General features: G+C 36.6%; 1 protein-coding gene across 1 annotated transcript in view; it reads left to right on the top strand.

Moving 5' to 3' along the window:
* Window positions 1–5790: 5790 nt before the first annotated feature.
* Window positions 5791–12551, top strand: part of rasgrf2a (Ras protein-specific guanine nucleotide-releasing factor 2a) — a 34595-nt gene continuing 27834 nt past the window's right edge. The window contains exon 1 of the mRNA XM_026943854.3: window positions 5791–6368. Coding sequence (XP_026799655.3) covers window positions 6090–6368 — 279 coding nt within the window. The 5' untranslated portion in view covers window positions 5791–6089. The remainder of the gene's footprint in view (window positions 6369–12551) is intronic.

The following is a 12551-nucleotide window of genomic DNA, read 5'->3' as shown; positions in this document are numbered from 1 at the left end:
GACTGACTAACCATACCAAGCTACTTTGAGTGTTAGCCAGGGTTATACAGTCAATGTAAATTGTTATGAAATTTGGCTCATTTTAGCTGTCTTGGTTTATGCCAGCACTTTTTGGTTCATGCCATCACTTTATTCACTTGAATACAATGATCACCCCTGCTTATATCCCCCTGCTTAATATATATATTGATCTTGTTGAAAGTGTTGTTTATGTTTAGTTCCATGTATGGTGCGGACACTTTTTTGGTCTAGAAGTGTTAGAAAAAGTCTAATGCAAGATGGCTTTTTAGTTCGCTGATGTTATCTAGCAGTTAGCTAGCTAAGTAATGAGCTAGTTTAGGCATCAGAATGAGCCACATACCAGAAAAACTGCAAAGATGTCTCCACTGAGGGTTTGTTAGAACAATTTAGAGCAGAACAAGAACATGGCTTTGCTATAGAAGTTGTCAGCACTGCAAATCTTCGGTACAGGATTTCAGCCCACCTTAAAACTGTCAATCACCTCATCAACATTCTTTATCAAATAAACTCTTATAAAATGCATTTAATTAATTCAACATATTAGGGGAGGTATCATGGGCTCAAACCAAGAGTAGGCATTCAGAGCTATTAATTGTTTAAACAATCAATCTAACAGAACACACCTGGGCAACACGAAACACCCGTCAGTGACATGTCCCAATATTTTTGATCACCTGAAAAATGGGTGGATTCAGAGAATAGGTGCCATGTGCTAAGTTGTTTATTACAGCTAGATGTAAATATAAGGAAATGAAAGCTGGAATTCTGATCTATCGTCTCATATTCATCTTTTGATCTTAAACCCAAATCTCTTCAGTGTTTAATAAAAATAAAAGAATTAGCCTTGCTGTTGCAATTCTTTCTGAGGGGACTGTATTGATAAATACTGTATATTCTTTATAAATATATTAAGAAGAATACAAATTTTCAGCTGTCACTACCAGTTTCAACAAAAACATTACACCCTGAGCAGCCTACTAAAATTAGGTTTCTTGTTTGTGAATTTGCATTTATGGATATGAAATATTTTTAAGAATAGAATCAAATTTATAAACCTGGTTACTGACATTTTGTAACATGTGGCATTGACACATGCACGGTACAGAGTGGGCGGCATCATCGCTACCCAATGTGCTGTGCGTGTGCAAAATTGGGCAGCGACAACTCTCCTCACTGTTTGTTGCACAAAATGCACTGTAATGTCAGGAAATGATATACGCGCAGTATAGATCAGCCAGTGCCATAAAGCCCAATAAAAAAAGTGTACATGTGCAATGATGGTGCGCATGCATGATGCAAATTGGGCAGGGGACATGGATCAGGTAGCAACAGTGAGTAGACCAGTGGCATGGATTAATGATGTGGGCACACATGTCTCCACACCCCTGTCAAAGAGTGGACAGAAGTCAACCACAAAATAAAACGACAAACACAAAATGAGAAAAACACTCCAAAATAAATGGTCGATAAGTAGATAAGTGGTATTGCAAAGAATTATTTGTTTTTGACAATATTTTAAATATTTTAGCAACTTGCTGAAGCATCATCCTTGCGATATTTACTTTTTGCTTCACCATTAAATTCTACAACCTTCTCGATAGTCTCAAATTGGTGAAGCTGAGGTATTTCCTCAACATTGTTTGGTAGTGAAGGTAAGAGTGATGAAGCTTTGTCAGCTATATGTCTGTTCAAAGATTTCACTAGTCTCATCACTAACCAACTGAGGGACGTTGATACTGCTTTCAAGGGTGTCAACCTGGCAGATGTGTTCCAGTTCTGGCAGATGTGCAACACAGTTCTCTTTAGCAACCAAAAACAGCAATCAATCACAAATTCTATGAGACCAGCAATCAAGATGTTGCATATAATGGTGTCATGAAGAACCATTATGGACCCAAGCAGAATGAAACATTCCACAGAGCAAAAACCATAAGATACATCATGGTCATGCAGCTGAGCCTTGTATCTCTACCACACAGACGGCATGATCTCTGTCGGCCCTTTAGAACAAGATGCATCACAGGAATAGCATCGCTAGTCAGTGGTGAACTACTTTGCTCCCTGGATATCTTTAACAGTCAGCAGCCTCATGCTGGCAAACTGCTGACTAAATGTGCATGCATGGAAGTTTGTTGGGACACCAATAAAACAGCACGATATGGACATGCTGCTCATAGCAGGTGTCAAAAATAGCCTAAAACAAACTGTTCTTCGCACATGTGACCGCATCTGCACAAATATTTAGCTAAATTCAGCAACAAGGAATTTGCTGTGGTTACTACTGTGATGTGAGCACTTCAAAAGTTGATTGTATTACTTTCACAATAATACCTTTTGAAATATACAGTTTGTAACACCTCACTGGAAATAATAGAATGTATCATAGAGAACTCACTTTGAGTATCCTCTTTATCCTCGACAGGGTGGCAGTGGATCTGGATCCTGCCCGGGGAACACTGAGTCTGAGGCAGGAACACGTCCTGGATGGGATGCCAGTCCATCACAGGGCACCATTTACACACACATTCACAATTAGGGGCAGTTTATCATAGCCAATCCACCTACTAGGTAGCAGGAAACCAGAAAACCCTAAAGAAACCCACACAGACAGAGGTAGAACAAAAACAGAAACTCCACACAGACAGCAACCTTAGCTCAGGATTGAACTGGGGACTCATGTATAGTCATATATATTTTTCTTTAGATGGTGATTTTATTGATTTTTTTGCTGTCTGGACTGATCACTGTCACGGCTGTTTAGGGTCAGGACAGGATTATTCTGTTTCAAGAAGAAGAACGATTAAAATGACACCATTCACTGATTGCTTTGTCATTTGCATCACCTCCCAGAAGATGGCACTGTATGAACAGCCTTCAGATAAAATATGAAATAAGTTCTCTTCCAATGGAATTAAGTAAGTAAAATGACACAAAGCCTTTCTGCTGTGTGTAAACCATAATTCCTTTTCTACAATATAAGTTCATTGGGAGAGAAAAAAGCTTTTTATATTATGGGTAGAAATGGATTCAGCAGTGTCATCAGGTAAAAAATTAATTTGTGACAATATACTCAATGTGTAAGAAAAAAAAAACGTAAATGTTAGCTACATGTTCCTCTTTCAGAAAGATGGACCACTTCTTTCCCCTGCAACAACAGATGCATGACTACAATTGTGCACATTAGTGCATTTTCACTAACTAGTCCATTACACAGTCCTGCTGTGGCCCCTCTCACCCACTGGACCTGCCTGATTGATCCTGATGCTCTGCTCCTCCTCTGTTTTTCCTGTGCTTGTGTCTCACTCCCTGTAAATACAGATAAAATCACATGGATAGGTGCAAAGACTTGCACTTCCCAAAAACAGTTTCATAAACACTGTCTTGTATTCATTTCAGGATTTCTATTAATAATATGATCAAACCGAACATCAGGTATCCTTTTGACACACCTGTATACTGTGTACACACATAATGATTTATAACTCCACTATCTGGTGTCACTCAGACTAGAATGGGTTCCTTTTCAATTCTGGTTCCTTATTTGGGACCTAGAGCTACATTTTTCTTATTTGGGACCTAGAGCTACATCTGGATTAAGTTAAAGCTAATTTACTGAATTTGTTATAGTAATTTACTGATGACTGCAAATAAATCATACTGTGTATGTAGTTACTGTAGACTGTACAATGTACATTTGCTTTATTCAAGTAATATATATAGTGCAGCAATTTATTCTACTGTAGAATTATATTGTCTTTTTTTCTGAACAAAGTATCATCAGTGTTCACCCTGTACAGGTAATTATAAAGTCACAGATACACAAACATCAATCTAATAACATGAAATGTAAAGCAGTTCAAATTGCACCAGATAAGGAGAAGGATTTTAGGCCTATAGGCCATGAAACCTGGCCTAAAGTGGTGTGCAGAACAATGCAACATCTGTAAAAGACAAAGTAACAACATAATAAACTTATTAACTAATACTAATAAGAATGCTACTTATCTGTTGCTACTTTAGCATTACAAAATTGGCTAGCTACACAGAAATGCATATTAGACTATTGCTAACTCCAAATTGCTACTACTGCAGTCAAGACCAATAGCTGGATAGCTATTTTAGCAGTAAACAACTAGATAACTACATAACTAACTAATTATTTATAGCAATATTAATAATAATGAATATAATATACATATACATACAAGTGTGTGTGTGTGTATATATATATATATATATATATATATATATATATATTTCCCACTAACACAAACAAACTTTGAACTACTGTGAGTACAGTCAGTAACAGTGGCTTCACTCATCCTTGTGTTTGTGTGTGTGTGTGTGTGTATGCAGTTCTTGGACACTACGTTGTCTGCCCTTTATGCTTATTTTTGTCTGTAGATGATTTACATGTTTACTCTTTTTTTTTTAAATAAACCATACTGCAATTCACTGTAATAAAATGTAATATAATGTAAATTCAATACAATTCAATTTAAATAAAATGTAGTATAATATAAATTCAGAGTGACAACACAAGTATACAGTTTGTAAGTGTATAAAATACAGCAAGGGTTAACAGTGTAGCTATTTTTGGGATTGACAGGCATAGCAGTAATCCACCATAATCCCCTGGAATTGCCACTGCTTTCAGCACAAACACTTTCTGAAAAAAGAGTGCCACAGTTTTACATTTTGTATTTTAAATATAGATTTTTAAATTACTGCAATATTTTATCCTTATTCGGTGGGTAATTCACTGAGTATATGCTGTTTAGACCTGAACTCAGGTTACTGTCTGTGTGAAGGTTCATATACTCTCCCCATGTTTGAATGGGTTTCCTCTGGGTTTTCCAGTTTCCTCCCACTGTCCATAAAATGGCAGGTAGTTGCGAATGAGTGTGTGATCTCATGACTAGACTAGTGTCTCATCCGGGGTGAATTCTCCTGCCTTGCTGCCAGTTTTCCCAGATATACCGTGACCCTGACTAGGATAAAATGATTACTGAAGATGAATGAATAAGGTGTTCAGACCTCCTGAAATTTCAGTTGTTGTTTTTTTTTTCATGATAGACACAGATTTATCTATAATTAGAGAAAATGTATTCATTTATTTATTTCTTTAATTACTAAACTGGTTAGGAAGTTGAAGTGGTTTGAAGTGGGCTTTAACCTAGTGGGCAGTGGCAGCTCAGTGGTTAAGGTTCTGGGTTCCTGATCAGAAGGTTGGGGGTTCAAGCCCCAGAACCTCCAAGGTGCCACTGTTGGGCCCTTGAGCAAGGCCCATAACCCTGTCTACTCCAGGGGCACTGTATCATAAGAAATAAAATAATAAGTGACCACTAGAGGGTGTAAACTCTACTACTACTACTACTACTATTGAAAGTGCAAAATGTGAAATCTTTCAATTACTATCAGTTAATTTTCTGCTATTGGCTTAATAAACTAGTAAACAACAAGGTTAATACAAATACAGGGGGAAAAAATAGCAAATAGTCTCCTGTGGTGCTGCTTCACATGATTCATAACAGAGTGTTGTGTCTCAGTACATTCAGGACCTGTGTTAAAGAAGCATAAGACAAAGAAAAAGCCTAAGACTTCTTCTTGAAGAAGGAGTTCAGTAATGCACACACTGTTTTACTGCTGTTTGCAGATATTTAGCGCGTTATTGCGCCTTTGGCGTTCCACAGGAGAGCGCTTGGCCCTGTCTCTGGGGATGCAGCAGCGCATCTTCAGCACTCCTCTGAGCAAACAGAGCGGTGGCTCTTTAAGTTGAGCCTAAAGCCGATTAGGGTCGGTTCTGCTTTCAGCGTCTGTTCACTCTGTGTTTTTTTTTCTTTATGTTATTGTGTGCACTAGATGATCAAGCGTTTACCGAGCTCTTTGTGGACTTAAGCGCGCTTTTGTCGCAGGGGATTTACTCTTCTGTCTGTTTGTGCGTTTCTCACGGATCGGATATTCCTGGATTATCTTTCTTTAAATCCACTTTTCTTACTTTTTTTTTTTCGGTCTGTCTCAGATGATCATGGGTTCATGCAAAGCGGCGTGAGACGTCGGGGTGGAAGATGCAGAAAAGTGTGCGCTACAATGAGGGGCACGCACTTCATCTCTCTGTGATCGCGCGTAAAGAGGGAACCAAACGCGGCTACCTGAGCAAGAAAGCGACCGAGAACAGTCGCTGGAATGACAAATACTTCGCTCTGTACCAGAACATCTTGTTTTACTTTGAGAATGAGCAGAGCACCAGGCCGACAGGGATTTATTTACTGGAAGGGTGCACCTGCGCGCGCGCCTCAGCCCCCAAAGTGTCTACAGTCAGCCGAGACAATCCTGATAAACAGCAGGTATGCCTGTGTTAGTACTCTTCTGCTTATTGTTATTAGTAGTATTAGTAGCAGTAGTAGCTTCAGTACTATTAGTAGTAGTAGTAGTAATACTACTACACCTATTATTATTATTATTATTATTATTATTATTATTATTATTGTGAGTAGTAGTAGTATTAGTATTAGCAGTAGCATTAGTACTAGTATTATTATTATTATTCTTAGTAGTAGTAGTAGTAGTAGTAGTAATAGTACTATTATTATTATTATTATTATTGTGAGTAGTAGTTATTATTATTATTATTAGTAGTAGTAGTAGTAGTAATAGTACTATTATTATTATTATTATTATTGTGAGTAGTAGTTATTATTATTATTATTAGTAGTAGTAGTAGTAGTAGTAATAGTACTATTATTATTATTATTATTATTATTATTGTGAGTAGTAGTTATTATTATTATTATTATTATTATTAGTAGTAGTAGTAGTAGTAATAGTACTATTATTATTATTATTATTATTATTATTATTGTGAGTAGTAGTTATTATTATTATTAGTAGTAGTAGTAGTAGTAATAGTACTATTATTATTATTATTATTATTATTATTGTTAGTAGTAGTAATAGTACTATTATTATTATTGTTGTTGTTGTTGTTGTTGTTGTTAGTAGTAGTAGTAGTAGTAGTAGTAGTGTGTGTGTGTGAGAGAGAGAGAGAGAGAGAGAGAGAGAAACCATGTTTGTATTTGTTAGTGGGGACCAAATGTCTCCACAAGGGTAGGATTATGTGACAGTTTTGACCTTTTGGGGCCATTTGGTTGATACTTTTTTTTTTTTTAAAGAAAGAAACAAACAAACAATCAGAATAGAAAAGAAAACAATCTAAGAGCCAAAATGTTTCCTTTTGCTTACTGAGATCAAGGTAAGGTGTAAGCACAACATTAATAATTATGTCAATGTAAGGTCCTCACAAGGATATTAACGCAAACGTGTGTGTGTGTGTGTGTGTGTTTGATGGGTGGAGGGGTTGGGGGTGACCACAGTACCACAATAATCGTAATCAAATAGGAAAACTGAAATAAAATTATGGTAAGTCTGGCACTGAGTATAGTGAACTGTAAGTCCTCATCTGACTAGATCAGAGGTGTTTAACATGCGGCCTGCCACATCTGGAAATGATCTGGAAATTAAGTAGCTATCTTAATATTAGATAAACTCAATATATTCATTTCAAAATGTCAAGTTTTCAAGAGACAAGTTTTAGTATTATGATTTATTAAAATTGGCATGATTTTAATAAATCAATCCACAAAGAGAAGGTCTGGTGAATTGATTTTAAGAAAGACATTTCAGTCAGTGCAGGTTAGTTTTGAGAGAGTGGTCATGAATGACGATACAAATGTAATTTGAAAAAAAAAAAATTTAAATACGTATATGAAGTAGTTTTCAATGCTACAATAATAAAAAAAAAATAGCCGACATCTGTGAGTCAGCAGATCCTCGTTCGTTCACCTAGTTCATTCATTTCATTCACAAATGACAATTGCCAGTTCATTCATTTCATTCATGAACTGCAAGTACCAGTTTGCTAAGAATCAGTAGGTCTACCACTCTAGTTCAGACTCAAAGTAAGGGGCTTATTCGTTCAATATGTCCAACCAGTGACATGCTCTTTCACAGTCTGCACTCTAATGCAGTCTTTAAAAAACCTGGAAAAAGCTGCCAAAGCAGTAACGTGTTTTACCCGGGCGGGTAAGTGAACGAAAAATATGAGTCAGTACATGGACATGAATGAGAACAATTCGTTCACTTAAAAGATTCGTTCAAAAACACAGATTCATTCAGGAAATACCACTGATAACTATATATTTTTTACTATGGCAGAATATTCTGTCAGGTTAGCTCAGGATAGCTAGACAGTTAGGATTAGCAATTAGGACTTCACTTAGGACTGCTATTCACTGTTATCACGTTCAGAAAAACATCTGTGATTTGTCTAAAAAAATTGGTGTCTATATTCTATTCAGGTTCTATTCAGTGACACCAGAAGTTAGACACTATAACTACAGACCACAGTAACCAAAACTATATGTGTATAAAGCTCACATTTACTAATAAATGATCATAAATAAATGATCAGTGAACTTTGCTTATGTTAATGATGTTAAAGCTATGTGACATTCTGGTATAATCAATATTGAAATATTATTTAGAATAAAAATAAAAAGTGATTGATGACTTAATGCTATATTTTTGTATGTAATAATCCTGATACTGTAGATTAATCCATGTAATGTAATGTAGATTAGATTCAATTATATATTTGAGTAGCATGTTAATGTTAATGTAGCATGTTAATGTAATACTTGTTTCCCAATGGAAAGGTTGAGGAAAAGAAGAAACATAGCTACCTTTTCCAATGCTCAAATTCTTGTGTTTTTTGAGGTGTAGTTGGGCTGAAAATTTTGCTGAAGACTGTCAACCATGGTTAATGATATTATCTCAAACACAGTTGAAGATATGTCTAAAACTGCTCAGACAGTATGCTGGATGACTGTCATCTCTCAACTGCCTATATGGGGTTGCTCTAAACAAATTTTTGTTTTTCTAAAATAAAGTCATGTGAGAGCCTCTTGACTTTAAAGTGTTTTCAGTCTATGTCATTATTAATGTCATCCTGCCCCACCAAAATCTATGGCCACAAGCAACTGATTTCTATAGTTTTTGTGTTTCATTGTGGGCAGCAGGCATTTGGGAAATGTCCTACAAACACCAGTGTAGTCAAAACTTAGGCTTGGGCCATAGTCAAACAGGCAGTATTTAAAATATGGCCAAATAAACTAATGTACATAGGGCTAAGGCAAAAACCAATGACAGAAACAAAGATATATATATATATATAAAAAACAAATAGAAACAGGGTTGATATTGATATAGGGATATATCAATGGGACACTGGCAAGACTGTTTCTAAAGTGATATACTGTATATATATACACTGAGTCCAATGAGTAAATGAGTCAGCTGTAAATTATCAGGCTGTTGCCTGAGTTGCCAAGTTTTAAAAAACTTTTTAAAAGACCTTTTAAGAAGGCCAAAATGGCCAAGATTGAGTCTCTCTGCCATCTTGATTTTCAATTAAATTTTATTTGTATAGCGCTTTTAACAGTGGATATTGTTACAAAGCAGCTTTACAGAAATATATAAATTCCAGATACAAATTTTAAATTAATAAATTTATGCCTAATGAGTGTAATGAATGAATGCTAGCCAGAGCCGACAATGGCAAGGAAAAGCTCCCTGAGAAGAAACCTTGAGAGAATCCGGACTCAAAAGGGAAGCCATCCTTGCCAGATGGTGCAATTATAAATCATTTCTTTTCAAAACAACTGTATACTATATAGTCAAAAAGTGCAATTGTGAGAACAGGACCTTATGGGCTTATGAGTATCTTACGAGTATGAGCATCAGAGTAATTTCTGAATTCATTATAGTTTTAACTTAAGTCTACTGTATCAAACTGAAGTTATTAACTGGAGACTTGAGTGCAAATTGTTCATAGCAATTGCAAACCTATGGCTATCCAAGGACGAACATCCACAACCATCTTTATGGTTTCTATGTGGTACCATCCACAGTAGTCTCATGGTGATCTTTAGGTTGTCCATGTGGGGCCATCCTTAGCAGCAGCGAATGATTTTGCTGCTGACGAAAACAGAAGTAGGGCATCAGGATGGATCAGGCAGGCATCAGGTTTTTCTGTGAAAGTTTCTTGAGCTCAATTCAACTATAGTCTCCAATCTGAGGCTGCTTGACTGATAACAGTTCTCTAGTTCTTTCTGCTAGTGACGTTTTTAAAGAAGGTTGCATAAGGGAACATGTATAGAGCTTTATACTGACATTGAGATTGCAAAACCAAATCTCTGAAAGGCTAGGTCAGAGTGCCAAAGCAAAGTGATGAAATATATTCTTTTAATGTCTTAAATGCCTACAAAGCAACAGGCTCACCAAAACTGGAGAGTTTGAGAGACCAGGTTTTTCCAATCTTCAACTATCCAGCTTCAGGGAGCCTGTGCCCACTGTAGCCTCAGATTCCTGTTCTTGTCTGACAGGAGTAGACTTGCTGAATACCTCACTAAGGTCGTCATCTTCAGGACATAGGCGGGATATATCGTCATAGGCAGGAATGATAGTTTCATGCTTAGGGCTATTATACTGATGTGGAGGTGCAGTATACATTTAGGCACATTTTAAGGCATTTATGTGACAGAAGACCTCTTTACTGGCCCAATCTGTTCTTAAATACTTATATGTGTAGGGGCATTAATAACCAGAAATTAAATATTCTCATAGTGAACTGGGGCCAACTGTGAGATATATTGGCTCATTCAAACTGGTCTGCTTTCTAAGCATTTGCAGAAATTGGTGATTCAAGGGAATGTGTGGTGGTCATGAGATGAGTTGCCAAGTAATCTTTCATGATGTTTCATGCTGTTCCTAAATGTATAGGAGGCATAGAAAGCAGAAAGGGCAGGTATAGAAGATGATTCTGCAGAGTGGATAGAGGGGCCCAAGGGAGCAAACTTTAGATAATGAAAACTAAAAATGATCAAGGGCATGGTGACCTCTCTGTTAACCTTTTAGTAAATGCAGAGGCATTGGTGGGAGGTCATTTACTGGCCTTTTCCTTTCCTGAATTAAGATGAGATTTACTGACAAATTTATGAGTCTATCTAGTGTGAGGTGTTCATTTCTGCATGCTAGTACTTTTAATGAAGAATTTTGATATAGCAAGGTGCAAGCTGCAAGGTGCAGCTTCATTCTAGCCGATAGGCAGAGTAACCTTTCACCGCTTTTCTTGCTATCTGGAAGATGATCAAACTCTGTTCTAAAGTGAGAAAGCACTTGTAGAAGGCAGTTTCTTGACTAGGCTGTTTCCTGATAGCAGTAGTCGATTCTTCCAGTGAATAGTAAGATGACTGACGTTGGAAACCTCAGTGCTCAAGGTGTGAGAAAAATCATTACTTGTTTGGCTAATATAATTATCAGATATAACTAAATGGGTATCACATTAGGATATGCTTGGGGAAGCTAGTGTGGTAGATTAGCATGCTGGTTAAATAGAAACACTGTGGAAATGGCATGTATAGAATTGAAAAGAATTTCTGTGGAAAGCTAACTACCCCTTCCATGAGCAAGTTTGCATTGACTTTCTCCAACCACGCAATATTGGCTTGATACAGTTACTTGATTTCATGGTTCCTTTGGAATTGCTAGCCTTATTCATGTGAATGACAAAATCCTCTGTCTCAAACATGAAAAATGGGTAGATTCATATCCACATTTCCAATGCATTGTCAAAAACATGTGAGAGGTTAAAATATCAGGTACAGAGTATTAAATGGATCCAAAAAGCAGAAACAAGTAAATTGGCAAATGCTTATCATGATAGAAAGTTTAGTATTGTGCACTGGAAAATTAATAAGACTTCATAAAAATTGTTTGATCAAACAGGATTCATGTACATGCTAAGTTGATGCTAAGTGACTAGGGTGGTGGTTAGTAATCCGATAAGGTGGACCACTGGAAACCTCAGCCAGGATTAGAGATAAACTGGGATATGACAGTAGTAAACATGTGACACATCATCTTTATGGAAAATTATAAATGCCAATACATTGAACCCTATTTGACAGAGGTCTCTCAGTGGACCAATACTATTCAAATTTTCCTCAGCAGCACGTCTCCAGTGAAGCTCCAAACTACTACAAAAGAATAGAGCTTCAAAGTAATACGAGGCATTCTAAAAGCAAATGGCTCATTGTAATTTGTTTTGTTGGCCAGCTGGACTGAGGAGGTCTTTGATATGTGCAAACCGCTCTGCATATTCATAGAACAGTTGTTTGTGGAGTCATTATAAGATTCATTATGAAGTCCATCAAGCTTCCATCATTCAGCTGGAATACAGAAATCAGATCAGTGTATTTTGGAAGCATAGCTGACACAGTTTCATTACCACATTGAACTGATTAGAGCTTTTGATGGTAAAAAAAAAAAATACCCCTGTTAAGCTTTTAGGGTGGTCAAATTTTACCAAATCACAACAACTGTGGATATTAGTTATTAAGACAATCCATCTCTTTGATTGTACCTGCTAAAGATTTAGATTCCAAATGAAACATACTTGACAGAACGGCAAA

Source organism: Pangasianodon hypophthalmus, chromosome 17 (genome assembly GCF_027358585.1).
Source record: "Pangasianodon hypophthalmus isolate fPanHyp1 chromosome 17, fPanHyp1.pri, whole genome shotgun sequence".
Lineage (NCBI taxonomy): Eukaryota > Metazoa > Chordata > Actinopteri > Siluriformes > Pangasiidae > Pangasianodon > Pangasianodon hypophthalmus.
This window is presented reverse-complemented; position numbering and strand designations above follow the sequence as displayed.